This window comes from Brassica rapa, chromosome A02 (assembly GCF_000309985.2).
Source record: "Brassica rapa cultivar Chiifu-401-42 chromosome A02, CAAS_Brap_v3.01, whole genome shotgun sequence".
NCBI lineage: Eukaryota > Viridiplantae > Streptophyta > Magnoliopsida > Brassicales > Brassicaceae > Brassica > Brassica rapa.
In genome coordinates this window covers 27,692,926-27,710,261 of record NC_024796.2, presented here as the reverse complement: position 1 = coordinate 27,710,261, position 17,336 = coordinate 27,692,926, and the positions used below count along the sequence as shown (strand labels likewise).

The 17,336-nt window shown below is 36.1% G+C and overlaps 4 protein-coding genes across 7 annotated transcripts; all 4 read left to right on the top strand.

The window, feature by feature from the left end:
• The first annotated feature begins 2,434 nt into the window (after positions 1–2,434).
• Positions 2,435–12,613, top strand: LOC103854813 (putative nuclease HARBI1). Of its 4 annotated transcripts, none has more exons than XR_004455231.1 (5): positions 2,435–5,473; positions 5,565–5,702; positions 5,804–5,893; positions 7,233–9,935; positions 10,229–12,613. XR_004455231.1 is itself a non-coding variant. In XM_033284647.1 (5 exons), exon 5 carries the CDS (start codon positions 8,188–8,190, stop codon positions 9,454–9,456), a length of 1,269 nt encoding a protein of 422 aa, XP_033140538.1. In that variant the 5' UTR covers positions 2,435–4,942; positions 5,279–5,473; positions 5,565–5,702; positions 5,804–5,893; positions 7,233–8,187; the 3' UTR covers positions 9,457–12,613. The 4 variants fall into 4 exon arrangements, 3 of the variants coding, with proteins under 3 accessions (XP_033140538.1, XP_033140537.1, XP_033140539.1); XM_033284647.1 differs by having other exon boundaries at positions 2,435–4,942; positions 5,279–5,473; positions 7,233–12,613; XM_033284646.1 differs by having other exon boundaries at positions 7,233–12,613.
• LOC103854815 (flavonoid 3'-monooxygenase CYP75B137-like) lies at positions 3,858–5,884 on the top strand. Its single transcript, XM_033285319.1, has 4 exons — positions 3,858–4,640; positions 5,279–5,473; positions 5,565–5,702; positions 5,804–5,884. Exons 1-4 carry the CDS (start codon positions 3,858–3,860, stop codon positions 5,882–5,884), a joined length of 1,197 nt encoding a protein of 398 aa, XP_033141210.1.
• LOC117132019 (glutathione S-transferase T3-like) lies at positions 6,367–7,140 on the top strand. Its single transcript, XM_033285318.1, has one exon. It carries the CDS (start codon positions 6,367–6,369, stop codon positions 7,138–7,140), a length of 774 nt encoding a protein of 257 aa, XP_033141209.1.
• Positions 12,614–14,592: 1,979 nt separating the features above from the next.
• On the top strand, positions 14,593–16,832 carry LOC103854557 (60S ribosomal protein L13a-4). The gene is made up of 4 exons (XM_009131497.3): positions 14,593–14,904; positions 16,060–16,176; positions 16,266–16,353; positions 16,524–16,832. The coding sequence occupies exons 1-4, from the start codon at positions 14,633–14,635 to the stop codon at positions 16,665–16,667; spliced, it is 621 nt and encodes a 206-aa protein (XP_009129745.1). The 5' UTR covers positions 14,593–14,632; the 3' UTR covers positions 16,668–16,832.
• Positions 16,833–17,336: the final 504 nt, after the last annotated feature.

Here is a 17,336-nt window from a genome sequence, read left to right as displayed (position 1 = left end):
TAATGGCGGGTTGTGCTTCTTGGAGAAGTCACCAAGAAGATAAGGTGAATCTTGACTCTTGAGTAATAACTGAGGATTCCCTTTTTCAAACGGTAAATCGGGAAACCTCTAGCAGCTAGCATAGAGGGCACACCAACCTCGACGACAAAATAACAAAATGTCCACTGCAACATGTCATTTCTCTGGTTTCCTGCTCCAGACTAGGAACCAGCGACCAAAACTAAATGATCGACTACCATTTGAAGTGCTATGACGATCTCCTTGTCTGATCAGGCCTTGCGCCACTAGGATCAAAAAGCTAAATGCTACCAAGGCAATGTGCCATGAAAACAAGTCTCGATGTCTACTGAAATACGAAACTAAGATCATGAATTCTCCTCGACTGATTAATTTAATCAGGTTCTGAGCTTGGAAACATCTACTAAAGCTTTGAGAAACTGTTCTCACAAGGTTTGGTTCTTAATGAGATCAATATTGATGCACTTGTCAGAGCTTCCTGCTTTGAGATGAACTAAATAATTATCCGTAAAGAAATCTGGTGTATGGATTTAGTGACTTATCAAATTTGAATTCAATGATGGTCTGAAATGGTTGAATTTAATGATTTTCTAAATTGATTGAATTTCATAAAGAAATTTGACATTCTAAATCTAGATATAGATAGTTTTTGTAATGAAATTTGATTGAGTTGATTGCTGTGATTTGAGTGGTAGAACTGTACTTAACAAACCCTTCAAAATTATTTGTCTATAATTCTAAACTAGATTTTGACCCGCGCTTGAAAGCGCGGGTTTGGTTTTGTTTTGTTTTCCATAATTATGAAATTTAGTGTTTGAATCATATAATCTTGAAGATTATTTCACTAATGAAATTTAGTGTTTGAATCATATAATCTTACACCCAAATCTTGTATAAAGCTTCTATGTAGTGTAATGTCTTACATGTAACGTGTTTTGTAGTCGATGGTAGTATGTGAGGGAAATGAATATTTCGTTAACGTAACAGTTATAATAGGTTGTGCTTTGGTTTTGGTTCATGTAATGTATTTTGTTTGGGTAGGGTGGTTTAGCAATCAGTTTTAATGGTTATGTATAAATAATAATGTATACAGTTTGCATGGTTAGAGTAATAATCAGAGGTTTATAAGGTAAATAAGGTTATCAATTATTGTTATAATATACAGGGTAAGCCCAAAAAAATTTAAAAATAATAGATCCAAACAACTTTCATAGGTAGATTTTTTCAAAATCCTTCCCTTTTAATAGTATTGATTACTTGTTGATGCCCTTGATCTAACACTTTCTTCTATCAATTATAATTCGTTTTATTTTTTTGATATCTACGGTTTTCTGTTCACTTGTCTATCTTAATACGAACACTGAAATCTTTTGAGAATTTGAATATTTGTAGATTCGATCTTTAAGTGATATATATCACATTTTGAAATTGTAAAATGTCTCAAGGATAAATTTGAGTATATCAATATCAAATGTAAAACAACTTTTAATATATTTAATCATTTTCCTGACAAACTTATGATTAAATTCCTATGGATTGGATTATATTAGGGGTTAACTGGAAGAGGCCATATTATATGAAAAATAGATGTTTCAAATAATTTAAAAGTTATATCATATAAAGTTAAACACGTTATATCACGTTGTCTTAATATAATAGATTTGAAGTCAAATGGATTACTTTTTTGATGTGCATATGAAAGATGTTGCTTGTAAGAATTGATCAACCAATTATTTTGCATGTGGCACGAGTTCATAAATCCAATTTTTTTATTATAATATCGGTGATCCCGATTTGTTATTACCCCTAGTTAATTTTTTTTTCAAATTATAATAGACAAAAGTATAAATCGCCAAATTTCAATAAATCGATAAGAGGGTGATTGGTTGGGCTATAAGAAGTGATTTTAAATTTAGTTTTTATTTCTAAAGCCTCATTTTTTTAGCCGTAGAAAATTTTAAAGTTACATTCCTTAAAGCTAAATAAAAAAATCTTACAGATTAGATTCTAAAATAATTTTTTCTACAGTTGCAGCTCAACCAATCACCCCACTGTAATACAATGTAAACTAATAACATAACTTCAACTAGATCTTGACCCGCGCCCCCGCGCGGGTGTTGGATTTAACTTGCGTTGAGTGTAAATTTATAAACTATTGATTTTATAAAATGTTCATTTATATTTTTATGTTTTGTAAAATATATTTAGAGTAGAATATATTATATTATAATATAGATGTTTGATAATAATGTTTTATATGTACGTAATATTATATTTATAATTTTATAATTTGATGCAATTTGATATAATTGTAATATTCATATATTAACCTATTGATTTTTTGTTTATTTATTTAAAGATGATTTAATTTTTTACAGTATGTTTTGTTGAATTATTATTAATTTTATGATATTTTTTTTTTTTGAAAATTGTATTGTAGCAGATTAATATATACTATATATTACAGTTTGTGTTTTTATTTTCAGCAAAAAGAAATAACAATTCATTGTAATTAATTTAATTTTTTGATTTTAAGTGAAGTGGCAGATTTGTAAATAAGAAAGAAATGCAATGGCTAAATGTGTAAATAAAAAGAAATATTTAATCTGCTATCCGTGTTTCCAAACAATTCTCATTTAATCTGCTATTCAAGTTTCCAAACGACAAAATCTGTAAATGAAAAAGAAATATAGTAACTAAATATGTAAATAAAAAAAACAATTAATCTGCTATTCTTGTTTCCAAACAACTTTCATTTAATTTACTATCTAAGTTTCCAAACAGTACCAAAAGGTACTTCAGTTTTAATAATATAGATATGAATATTGAAAAATATCCATACAATTATAATAAATATCCATTATCTATATGTTTATATCTTTAATTATTTTATTAAAAACTATACCACAAATTATATATAAAAAATGTTACTAGTCATCAGTTTGAATATATGATATTTTTTATTTTTACTACAAATACAGCAAATAAATTTACAGTTTTTACCATATAGTTTTTACTGTAAATTTCATCAAATTATAAAACATAATGCACCTGAAAATCAATAATACATATCACCAATCAGAATAATCAAGTTTTGTGTTAGGTCGATTACATCGTGGACTATAGCAAGTTAGAACATTGTGTTAGGTCGATTACAGGGCCGGTTGAGGAGGGGGGACAAGCAGTGCGTCCGCTCCAGGCCCAAGTCCATGTCTCTCCGTATATTAATAGTTAAAGGGTCTAATTTTTTAAAAAAAATCTATATTTTTACATAAAAAATTATAAATATAATAAATAAAATTGAAAAAGACCCAAAAATATTTGATATGCATATAGTTTTATTTTCGTCACAAAATATACAAAATATTACTGATTAAATTTTAAAAATATTTTAAACATCTGAATTTAAATCTTAGAGAGTAAATATATATATTTTTTTGTCTTAGGGTGGAATCCACAACAATGTTAAGCCGACCCTGGCCGATTACAATAGATATAATTTCTTGTAACTTTCAATATAGGACTTTGTTCTAATCCATCATGATTTATCTAATAGATGCATTATGTAAATTGTAATTATGTTCTGATTTAGCATAGTCTCAACGTGCTGCGTTGGATGTTAAAAAGTAAACGTGCTGCGTTGGTTAGGATAAAGATGGAAACGACTTACAACATAATATATATACATATAATATATAAAGAAATCACGCGTTCGGGATGTATATCTTTTGTTTATGTATTGAAAAGAAAGATTGAATTAACAAAAGACCCAGCCCTGCTTGAGAAATTATAAATACACTAAAACAGCCATTCTTTTTGGTGCATCAACTGGACTGAAAATGACAACAATTTCAAGTCTCTTCAATATTCTAAGTTGCAGGGACCATGTGGAGTACTATGTTCTAGTCGCGATCGTTATATCCTCTGCTTTATGGTATTTTTGGCTTTACGCCAAATCCAAACCTCAGTCTCCTCCCTTGCCTCCAGGACCTTGGGGTCTTCCGATAGTTGGAAACCTCCCGTTTCTCAAACCAGAGCTTCATACCTACTTCCAAGGTCTGGCTGAAAAGCACGGTCTCATTTTCAAACTATGGTTCGGCTCCAAGCTGGCGATCGTGGTCACCTCCTCTGAGGTGGCCCGTGAGATTCTCAGGACCAACGACGTCATCTTCGCGAACCACGATGTCCCCGCGGTGGCTCTAGCTAGCTCGTACGGTGGTATTGATATCCCCTGGTCACCATATGGACCGAGGTTACGTATGCTGAGGAAACTATGTATTAATAGGATACTGAGCAACGCGAGGATGGAAAAATCTGTTGACCTACGTCGCGAAGAGACCCGGAGAACGGTTAGGTACTTGGCGGATCTTGATCGGGCCGGGTCACCGGTTAACTTGGGAGAACAAATATTCTTGATGATACTAAATGTTGTGACGCAGATGTTGTGGGGCGCTACGGTTCAGAACGAGGACAGGGAGCTTGTTGGAGCCGAGTTCTCGGGAATAGTTCAAGAGATGAACGACCTCCTGCTGGTGCCTAATTTATCTGACTTCTTCCCGGTGCTGAGCCGGTTTGATCTTCAGGGTTTGGCTAAGACCATCCGCATTAGCGGTTTAAGAGAGGTTCGTGGGCTCGAAATCTTAGGCCCGTTGGTTTAAAAAAAAAAGAAAAATTCGATAGGTTTGATGAAACGGGCCTTGCGCATGAACCCGTAAGGGGCGGATGTTGCCACGCGGCGTACGCTGGTTGGTCAAGCGTTCCGCGTTGACGAGGAGGAAAGTCGGGCCACGTCTTGTTTCTTCTCATTTTCCCCTTTCTCTGAAAAACTAGGGTTTCACCGTGAGAGGCGACTTATCGTGCGACGACGATTCCCGGCGTTTTTCTCGACGTAATCGACGACGTCCTCTTCTCTCCACCAGCGTAGGTGAGTTCCTTGTAGGTTTATAGCTTTATTGGGTCGATTTTGGGGTGGGAAGCAATTATTCGATTTTGTAAATTTTTTGGGGGTTTCGAGTTAGGGATCTAAATCGTCATATGGGTTTCGATCAAGGGTTGTAGATCGTGATTGTTTTTTGTTTTTGGGTTATTTTTGCAGAGATTTGAAATCCAATTACGGTTTCGTTTTATGGGTGAGTGATGGGTTTATAAATTGAGTGATTGGTTTCGTTTTATGGGTTAAATGGAGTGATAGGTTTATGGTTGCAGATCGTGATAGTGGTTTACGAGTAATTATTTAACAAAATCTTGATTTATTTGACAGATGGATCCGGAAGAAGATAGAAGACATTCAAAGAAGCAACATGAACACATCAACATGTTAAGTTTCGTGGCGGATTCTGAGTACGGTATTCCTAAAAGGTGTCCGTGTGGTGGGAGACTCATAAACGAGGTGCGCGGGGAGGAGGACTACGACACTCTTCCTGGGAAGCGGTTCTTCACCTGCAGAAACTACGAGGTAAAGTCTCCTCTGTTTATCATAATCTCATCAATCTTTATGTTCTATATTGTAAGTTGTATATCTGATGATTCTTGATGTTAAAACCAAGGCTGATGGGCTCCATTATCGTCAGCCTTGGGTGATAGGTGTGCAGGAGGAGCTCGAGAGGCTAACTAAACGGGTGGAAGAGGCTGAGGAGGTGATGCTGGGGGTGTCCACTCTTAGTAAACGGTTTGAGAGACTTGAGGTTAGTAAAACATTTTGAGCTCTTTCATCGCTTTTAATTTTTTTCCTTGTATTTGTATTACAGTTACTAACACAAATCTCCTACACTTTTGCCATGTCCAGGAACAGGTTAATTCACTCAATGAGGCTGTCTATGACCTCACTGTGCAGGTCCATTCCCTCGAGAAGGTCTGCTTCGATTGACAATGAAAGGTTAGAGTCAGCTAAACTATATCTAGGGTAATTGTTATCTGTGGATTGAAGTAGACGTAGGAGTAGAAGTAGAACAAAAGTATAACTATTTGTAGAACTAGAAGTAGACATAAACTAAACTAGTACGAGAACTAGAAGTACAAGTAGATATTAATTGTTGGTTGGTTGGTTGCTGTGATTAATGTTGAATTGTACTTAGGTTGGTAGAGATAGTTTAATTTTCTCTCTTTTGAAACGGAAAATACCCTGTATTTTCGCCTGATTTGATGTCTATTGACTGCTCATTACTATGTAGTAGTTCTGTAATGAATTTTGGTTGGTATTGTTAGTTAAATTTTATCTCTTTCCACACGTAAAAACTTGTTTAAAAACATAGTAACTCCAGCCTAAAAATTTACAGATACATCTTAACACAAAACCAAAACAAAAACCGGTAACCCTCAAACCAAAACCAGAACACAAAACCCTCAAACATGGAACCTTTTTCCCTTCACGGTCCCGGGTTTGTTAACCTATTAGCTTCGCAGAGCAGTAGTCCAATAGACGTTGACTCTGCTGAGGCTGCAGTTAACTCACCCGGGTTAGTTAAACCACCGGAAAGGAGAAAGTGGACAACCAAAGAAGACCTTGTACTGATCAGTGCTTGGTTAAACACCAGCAAAGATCCGATAGTTAGTAATGAACAGAAGTTAGGGACTTTTTGGAAGAGAATTGAGGCGTATTTCAATTCTAGTCCTCAGCTCATTGGCTCCCTTCCTCGAGAGTGGGGTCAATGTAAGCAGAGGTGGGGAAGGGTGAATGCAGAGGTCTGCAGGTTTGTGGGTTCCCATGAAACGGCTCTGAAGGAGCAATCGAGTGGGCAAAGTGAAAATGATGTCATGAAGACTGCGCATGACATCTATTTCAATGACTACCATCTCAAGTTTGCGCTTGAACATTGCTGGAGGGAACTCCGGTTTGATCAGAAGTGGAGGTCACACTCTCAGCCGAAGGAGAAAAGGAAGGAAGGTGGTGCGGAGGCGGTGCGTGAGGAGGAAGAGGTTAGGCCTCCTGGTGTTAAGGCTAGCAAAGCTGCTAAACGCAAGAAGCCAAATGAAGCAGCTTATGATCATATACATACCATCCTAGCTGAGAAAAATACCATTTCCAGACAAAAGATCCTTGATCGTTTGCTAGCCAAAAACATAGACACACTTTCTGATAATGAAGTGGCTCTCAAGAATAAACTCATCTCTGAAATGCTTTGATGTCTATTGTGTGTATTTTCTTGCTTTGCTTGAGTAGTTGATGTGTATTTCCTTGCTTTGCTTTACTGATTATGTTAGCTTTTCTTCTGCAGGTCACGGGTTGGAGGTGACAGTGTTGCAGGTCACGGGTTGGAAGTTTAGGTTGTTGCAGGTCACGGGTTATGTTTCTTTCTACACTGCAGGTCAATCATGTACTATGTCTATGTATTTTGCTATTGTTGTAACTCTGAACTTGGTTCACGGATGTACTGAACTTGATTCACGGATGTACTATGTTGTAACTCTATGTCTCTCTATTTAAATGATGTCTCTACTCTCTGCTTTTTAATCAAAGTGATCTTCTATTTCTTCTCTTGCTATTGTTTCTCTTCTGTGTGTTGCTCTTGTTTGTCTTGTTTATTTCAAAGTGATCTTCTATTTCTTCTCTTGCTCACGGATGTACAACATACAACAAACTACAACAACTAAATTCAAACAACAAAAACCTACAACAAACTACAACGTAAAGGCCAATGACCTGGCTTGTGGCAATGGAAGCAATCACCAGTTCGCATGGCTAACCAAGGAGTGAAGTCCGTGACCAACAAACACACATACAAGAGCAACTACCTTCAACAACAAACAAGAGCAACTACCTTCAAGATTGGTAAGAAAATATGGTTGTAGAATAAAATATGGATGAAGAAAAAATTGGATTCTTTAAAAAAATGGTTTATGAAAATTAGAAAGAATTTTAGTTAAAATATAATATGATTGAAGTTAAAAATTGGATGCTTAAAAAAATATGGTTGTAGAAAATTATAAAGATTTTTAGTTAAAATATAATATGATTGAAGTACAAAAATAGGATTCTTAAAAAAAAATGGTTTATGAAAATTAGAAATAATTTTAGTTAAAATAAAATAGGATTGAAGTTAAAAATTGGATTCTTAAAAAAAATGGTTTATGATAATTAGAAAGATTTTTAGTTAAAATAAAATAGGATTCTTAAAATAAAATATTAAATTACAAATCCCCTTTTGTCATGTTAGGAAGAAAACATCAACAATGTCATCCTCATCAAGTGATGAAGTTGATGAAGCTATAGAAGAAATGGTCGACGAAGTAGTTGATAATTACATCGACTCAATAGTTGAGGTCCAAGGTAAGAAGCCAAAAAGACGTGCTTATATCGACAGAGATCGGGAACAAGGACACAATCAACTATGGAACGATTATTTCAAAGAAAATCCTACATACCCACCGGAAATGTTTAGGAGGCGTTTTCGAATGAACAAGCCATTGTTCCTTCGCATTGTCGAACGTATAAGTAATGAAGTTCCATACTTTCAGCAAAGACGAAATGCTCACGGGAGGAACGGGCTATCTGCACTTCAAAAGTGTACGGCAGCTATACGTATGCTGGCATATGGTCAATCGGGAGATACATATGACGAATATCTCCGACTCGGTGACAGTACATCACGTTTGTGTTTGGCAAATTTCACGGATGCAATAATAGAATTGTTTGGAAATGAGTATCTACGAAAACCTACAGCCGAGGATCTTCAACGCTTACTCGATGTTGGAGAGGTACGGGGGTTTCCGGGGATGATAGGCAGCATCGACTGCATGCATTGGGAGTGGAAAAACTGCCCAACGGCTTGGAAAGGTCAGTTCACACGTGGTTCAGGAAAGCCGACAATTGTCTTAGAAGCCGTGGCATCACAAGATCTTTGGATATGGCACGCATTTTTCGGCTTACCAGGTAACCTCAACGATATCAATGTTCTTGATCGGTCCCCTGTTTTTGATGACATCTTACATGGTCGAGCACCAAAAGTTAAGTTCAAGGTCAACAACCACACTTATCGTATGGCCTACTATCTTACTGACGGAATTTATCCAAACTGGTCAACATTTATCCAATCCATCCCACTTCCTCAAGGTCCTAAAGCCGAGAAATTTGCAGAAAAGCAAGAATCCGCCAGAAAAGATGTCGAACGGGCTTTTGGAGTATTGCAATCGAGGTTTGCAATTGTTAAAAACCCAGCTCTCCAATGGGACAAGGAGAAGATAGGAAAGATCATGAGAACTTGTGTCATATTGCACAATATGATAGTAGAGAACGAACGACACGGATACGCTCAAATTGATACTTCTGAGTTCGAGTCCGGAGAATCAAGCAGAACTTCGAGGGTGACAAGGAGAGAAAGCATTCATGTCGGTGATATGTTAGGCATGCGCAGAGAAGTTCGAGATCCAGAGAAGCATGCTCGTTTGAAAGCTGATTTGATGGAAAATATATGGCAAAAGTTCGGTGATGAAGATGAATAAATAAGTTATGTATGTTAGAAAAATTTCTCTTTTATGTAATGTACTTTTAATGTATTGAATAAAATGTTTTCATAATTTTAATAATATGTTTTAATATTTTATTCATCTTTTCTGAATATTTTAAATTTTTTTAAAAAAAATTAATATTATTATTTTATTCCTATGAATTCCTTCATCGGGTTCACTAATGCAGAAAACAGCATATCCAAGTTCATAACTGTTTATGGGCCCACGAAAAAATAATAAAAAATGTTGGTGAACCCCAAAGAGGGGTTCACCAATGCTCATGCTCTAAGCGTATGGGAGGACTGGCTGAGAGGATGGACCGGCTGTTTGACCGGGTCATTAATCAACGGCTGGGGATGGGTAAGGGAAGTGAAGGGAAGGGTGAGGATTTTTTGGAGGTCTTACTAAAAATAAAGGATGAAAATGATGAGAAGACAAATCTTAACATGAACGATGTCAAGGCGTTGCTTATGGTACGTAAAACATTTATCTCTAATATGGAGAGTGTTAGACAATAATTTTTTTGTTAAAATGGTTTGTTTACTTTATAATTGGAATAATATTGATGATCTTCAAAATATAGTTACGGGTCAGGATTTATTATTTACGAATTGAATTTAAGACCTTACAAGTTTATGGTTAACAACTTGGAGCTATGGGTTTAGATTTGACAAATTTCTTAATTTTAAAATATACAGCTTTGTTTTAGTTATCAAATAAATTTCAAGATGTTTTCATAATTAAATGTCTCAATTGTATCTTAAAGGACATGGTGCTCGGTGGTACGGATACATCAGTACATGTCATAGAGTTCGCGATGGCTGAGATATTAAACTACCCAGAGATCATGAAGAGAGCTCAACAAGAACTTGACGAAGTTGTGGGCAAAGACAAAATAGTTGAAGAATCTCACATCCCTAAACTTCCATACATTCTTGCTATTATGAAAGAAACTCTCAGGCTTCACTCGGTTGCTCCACTCCTTAATCCTCACCGCCCATCTCAAACCACCGTGGTGAGCGGCTTCACTATCCCTAAAGATTCAAAGATCTTCATTAACGTGTGGGCGATCCATATATAGGAATCCAGATGTATGGGAGAACCCACTTGAGTTCGATCCCAGCCGGTTTCTTGACCAATCTTATGACTTCAATGGAAATGATTTCAACTATATTCCGTTTGGATCTGGTCGTCGAATATGTGTGGGGATGGCAATGGGCGAGAGAGTTGTTCTCTATAATATAGCTACGTTGTTGCATTCTTTTGACTGGATACTTCCTCAAGGAGAGAGTTTAAAGATCGAGGAGAAGTCTGGGATCACCTTGAAGCTGAAGAATCCACTTGTTACGACCCCCGCGCTGAGGTTGGCTGATCCAAATCTTTATCTCTAGGGTCTTACTCTTACACAAGCGAAGAAATGAGTATACGTGTTGTGTGAACTAATAAAGCCAAACATGTTAAAGGGCTTTCGCATGTTGACAAAGTTTGTTTTTCATCTTTTTAGTTTCCTTCGTTGGTTTTATTTCCTGATTGGGTAACCTATTTTCTTTTCAAAGCCCTACTTATGTTGCGTGTTTTTATTTTGAACAAAACTTGGATTCACCCCTGTGGTGAATTCTCTAATTCACCTCAACTCTTAGCACCAATCATTCTGCCATGTAAGATTAACGAAAAAAGGAAATAAAATCAAAAACAAAAAAAAAGGAAACAGGTGAAAAAAAAGCCGTCGCCGTTAACAATGAAGAGAACAAGTGTTTTCTTAACGCCGTCCATCCGCTCCTTCTTCCTCTCCTGCAGAGAAAAGAGAAAGCTTTGTTTGTCAAGTTGGAGTCTCCAATTTCGATTTTACCTTCTCAAATACACTTTATAAACTGCGCCAAGTCCACCTTCTCCAAGTTTATTGTCGATTGAAAATTGACTTGTGGCATCTTGTAACGTAGTGAAATCATATCTCATGTAATTTGTGCTAATGTCTTCATTTGTATGTCAAGAAAAAAAAACTCCATGTTAACAAGAAGTCATGTATGTATGAAAAAAAAGTCACAGCAGATATGAAAGAAACAGAGACAGCAAGACATAACAGAGTGAATAACAAAATGTTAATAAAGAAAAATAAACAAAACGGAGGAAACAGAGCAGAAGAATAATATCTTCTATTCTTAACTTACCTTCAAGGTTTCGTTCTTCGTTATATGTCCTCTTCATATTTTCCTCTTCCTCTAGGAAAATGACTGAGAATATGATAAATAAGACACCAACAGCAGCTAAAACAGCCGCAAAGATCAAAGCTTTTGGTACACCTATTTTTCTATCCCCTGAGAAAGAAAAAAATCAGAATGGTTTCCTCTGTTACGTAAAATGATTAAATTCGTCTTTACTGTAACAAACTTTCATCTCCTCATTTGGTATACTACAACACATGCTCAACAGTCTGATTTGAAATGCTAGAGCTCAAATTCATAACAAGTGACATACCTTGTGCGACACTTCTCGCCTCATTCCCCCGGGGTAGCAGGCATGAGCTTGGCTCATTAGTGGTGTCCACTGGATCATAGAATCTCCCTGGAGTATAAGCCACCATGCAGGTAGGAGAACACATAACTACCCATTTCATATCCAACAGCTCGTAATCTTTGCAATACCCTGTGACAAACAATACGAGCAATCATGTTCCGATATATCCACCGTGCACTGGACCATACCGTACAATGTCTGAAACGATGTCCAGCTCGTTTCTCCCACAACAAAGTTCTTCATTCTCCTACCAGTCACGGATGCTTTGCCTTTAAGCCCTTCTAGTAAACCCCTTAATGATTTCTCCCAACCGTCGCGATCTCCAGGGAAGTATTCTTGTCCCGGATGATAGAGAAGAGATGAGACAGTCGAGGTTGACGGCTTATGGGGTGTTAACCGTGAAGTCACCTGTGACGTTTGAGCAAATTTGTTTTAATGGCACCTGTTGTGACTCAACGGTGTGGCATTGGAACTTGTAATGTATTCAATATATTCTCTCGAATATATTCTTAAAATATAGAGTTGCAAGTTCATGAGAACTCACTGATGCAAGTGTCATGATCTATGATGTAGATAGGTCACCGCTACAGACTTGTAATGTATTTTTAAAATACAGATTTGCAAGTTCTTTGTTGTATTTCTTCTCCTTCATGGGACATCTGATCTGAAAATCAGTGACATAATCTCACCAGACCCAAGGTTTCCCTGTTTCATTCGCCACCTTGAAAACGCAAAGCTGTCTCAAGTGTTCCACAACCACCTCTTTCCCATCGTTTTGAACTGGAGCCATGTTTGTTACTATGCTGTTTGCATATATTATGGTTAAGAGTATGAAGTTGTTCTTATATTTGAACAAAATGATATACCAGAATTAGCAATCCCACAGATTACATTAGATTTATTTCACTACGCTACAAGATGCAACAAATCAATTTTCAATCGAGAATAAACTTGGAGAAGGTGGATTTGGGGCAGTTTATTAAGTGTATTTGAAAAGGTTAAATCGAAACTGGATTTGAAAGCATAGAATTGGAGACTCCAACTTGACAAACAAAGCTTTCTCTTTTCTCTGCAAGAGAGGAAGAAGGAGCGGATGGACGGTGTTAACAAAACACTTGTTCTCTTCCTTGTTAACGGCCAAGGCTTTTTTTTTTTCACCTGTTTCCTTTTTCTTGTTTTTGATTTTATTTCCTTTTTTCATTAACCTTACATGGCAGAATGATTGGTGCTAAGAGTTGAGGTGAATTAGAGAGTTCACCTAAGGGGGTGAATCTAAGTTTTGTTCTTTTATTTTCTTTCTCTACACATTGGAATCTTGTGTGCTTTATAAGAGAAAAAAAGACCAAAATAGCACTAAATCAAGTTTTTGTTCCCAAACTAGCACTCAAGGTCAAAAGTCACAAAAATAGCACTTAAGGGGTGGGGTTTAGGGTTTAGAGTTTAGGGTTTAGAGTTTAGGTTTTAGGGTTTAGAGTTGAGAAGTGAGGTTTTGGGGATAAGATTTCAAATTTTGAAAAATAAAAAAATTTAAATTTTTCAAAAGATAAAATGTTATTTTGGTCATTTTAGTTTTTGAGTGTTATTTTTGTGATATAAACTTAGAAATGTGCTATTTTGGAGATTTGCCCTTTATAAGATACAGTTTTTGTTTTACACATCTTAATTTTATTAACTTACTCTTTGAAACAATAATAAGAAGAAATTATGCATCCTCTTTGATAGTAGTGATAAAACATCATAACAAAATAAATTATGCCAAACAGAACTTCATGTGAATATGACAGCGAATTCGAGACAAATCTTAAATGCGTCAATAAAGCATTCATGAAAAAGTTGGATATCTGAAATTTAGTAGTATTTAGTTGTAATGAGTAAATCGAACTCTCACTTACAAAGAAAAACTGAAATAATCTCGACTTTATCTTGTGGCTTTGTACATACCGCTATGCCTATACAAGATAACAAACCGGTGTATAAGCTGGAAATTTTGCTCAGCGTCGAATTGGATACGAGTCCGGTGAACCCATCGGAAATCTGTAAAGATGTAGCCAAAAAGACCAAAACAAAAGAGTAGATATTGGAAGTTGTGAGGCAGTGATTTTTAGAATCAAAAGGAATCAACATATATAGAAGGTAAAGCAATAAGGATCTCACACGACTACGTGGAGGTTATGACCTTAAAGTGAGTGGGCATTAAGTCAGAAATAGTTACGAAGGTGAAGGATGTGTTGCCACCAATAAGAGGTATATGACGATTTGTTCAAATGAGGACAAACAATTTAGAGTTTTACCATGAACAAACATAGCTAAGAAATACAAGGGACAGAAACTGCTATATGATTAATGATTAAATGACTTATTAGAATTGAACATTACACAATATGTAGAAGATTACAAATAGAGTTTTAATAAAATACATTTACATCATCTTGTTTCTATATAATCTCTCCAATCTTGAATATGAAATCTTGTAGACAGACAAGAGAGGTCAGCTCCATGTGATATGGGTTTGATTTTATTTTTTTATGGACCTGTACGATTACAAATGGGCCTTTCGTCGGCCCATTATCAAAATACCCGCAAAAACCCTAGGTCAAAACTACTTATTTCGCGAGGGAACCAACACTGCCGCAAACACACAAAGAAGAGGAGCAAAATGGTGTCAGGATCAGGCATCTGCTCGAAGCGCGTGGTCGTGGACGCGCGCCACCACATGCTCGGTCGGCTTGCGTCGATCGTCGCCAAGGAGCTCCTCAACGGGCAGAAGGTAGTCATCGTGAGATGCGAGGAGATTTGCCTCTCCGGTGGACTCGTGCGTCAGAAAATGAAGTACATGAGGTTCCTCCGCAAACGTATGAACACTAAGCCCTCGCACGGGCCCATTCACTTCCGTGCTCCTTCCAAGATCTTCTGGCGTACTGTTCGCGGGTTCGTGAAAAATCAATCTATCTCTCTCTCTTGTGTGGTTTAAATGTTTGATCTTTAGTGAATGTTTTGGTTTGTTACAGACAAAGGTTTGGTTTTTAAAGTGATTTGAGCTGAGTGAAATGTGTCTGATTCTGTCTCTTGTATCGTTTAAATGTTGGATCTTTAGTTAATGTTTTGGTTTGTTACAGTTAAAGTTTTGGGTTTTTAAGTGATTAGAGCTGAGTAAATGTTTCTGAATCTATCTAGCTCTCGCTTGTATCGTTTAAGTGATTGATCTTTAGTGAATATTTTGGTTTATTATCGTCAAAGTTTTGTTTTTTGAAGTGATTAGAGCTGAGAGAATGTTTCTGAATCTATCTAGCTCTTTTGTATCGTTTAAGTGATTATTGATCTTGAGTGAATGTTTTGGTTTATTACAGTTAAAGTTTTGATTTTTAAGTGATTAGAGCTGAATGAATTGTTTCTGAATCTATCTAAATTCTCTTGTATCGTTTAAATGTTAGATCTTTTGTGAATGTTTTGGTTTATTACAGTTAAAGTTTTGATTTTTAAGTGATTAGAGCTGAGTGGAATGTGTCTGAATCTGTCTATCGCTCTTGTATCGTTTAAATGTTAGATCTTTAGTGAATGTTTTGATTTATTACAATCAAAGTTTTTGTTTTTAAGTCACTAGAGCTGAGTGAACGTTTCTTAATCAATCTAGCTCTTTTGTATCGTTTAAGTGATTGATCTTGAGTGAATGTTTTGGTTTATTACAGTTAAAGTTTTGATTTTTAAGTGATTAGAGCTGAGTGAATGTTTCTGAATCTATCTAGCTCTCTTGTATCGTTTAAATGTTTGATCTTTAGTGAATGTTTTGGTTTTTTACAATCACAGTTTTGGTTTATTACAATCCAAGTTTTGGTTTATAGTGATTAGGGTTGAGGGAATGTTTCTGTGCGTGTTAGTTACTTAGTTGTGTAACGTAACAAGGAAGGTATTACATTTTTGTTGCTTATAGTTCTGCTCTCAATGTTAGAGATATCTGCATGGGTTCAGTTAATGTTTGTAGTTGTGAGATGTCTTGATAGATCTTGAGTGAATGTGAGAAGTGTAGGATTAAGTTTTGAAGTGATTTTAGCTGAGTGGATGGTTGTGTTTGATTTGATTTTGCAGTATGATTCCACACAAAACGAAGCGTGGAGCCGCTGCACTTGCACGCATGAAGGTTTTTGAAGGTGTGCCTCCACCATATGACAAAGTCAAGAGGATGGTTATCCCTGATGCTCTCAAGTATGTACTTTTTACGCTCTTCTGTTTTTTTTTTTTTTGCTGGTTTCACTAACGCATTATTAATAATCTTTTTTTTTTCTGTACTTCAGGGTGTTGAGGCTTCAAGCTGGTCACAAGTACTGTCTGTTGGGTCGTCTTTCTTCTGAAGTTGGGTGGAACCACTATGACACCATCAAGGTATGCATTGCCCTTTGATTGCTTTTGCACCAGCTTGTGTTTTGTTGATGTTCCTATGTTACGCTACTAGAATGTGTCTAGTTTTGTTCCTACATAGATAAAGCAAGCAGACCTACTAGCTTGTGAGGTTTCTTTTGGGTTATTAACGTCGTTTGATCTAATAATAATAGGAGCTGGAGGCAAAGAGGAAGGAGAGATCTCAAGTGGTTTACGAGAGGAAGAAGCAACTTAACAAACTTAGAGCCAAGGCCGAGAAGGTCGCTGAAGAGAAGCTTGGAGCACAGATCGAGATTCTTGCACCGGTCAAGTACTGAGATCACCACCACTAGTGGTTTGTCTTATGCATGTTTTGAGCCGACCGATGATACTTTTGGTTTACTTCTACTAAGGTTTTGTATCAGATTTTGCCCCAACATTTTCTTTCAAAAAAGAATTCCAATTTATTTGCTGTCGAAGAAAAAAGAGTTCCAATTTATTTATTTCCCAATTTCTTTTTTCTATTTACTTGAGCGTTGCAAAATAATGCAACTAAAATAACCATCAATCCATCATCTTCTCTGTCTTCATGAACACCTACCGTTTAATACTTACTCAGTCAATAGCTACTCATATCTAGCTTTTACATTAAGAACCAAGAGACTTTATACAAAAAAATGATATCCTACCACAATGGCATTGGCTACAGACTCTTAACTTCACTTTCTTACTATGTTCGTTTGTACATCTGGAAGATGCATCCAGATGGTCCATCTAGATGTCTTATCCAGATGCTCCATCTGGATGTTGTTCGTTTCATTTCGTCCATGCATCTAGATGAATCATCTGAATGCAACTACGTTCGTTTGCTTTCATTTTTTTACATCCATCTGCATCCACGTGGACTTATTAATAAAATGACTAAAATATAATTTTTTACGTTTTGGCGAAAACATAGCATTTTTACGGTTTTGGCCGAAAATATTTTTACAGTTTTTGAAGAAATA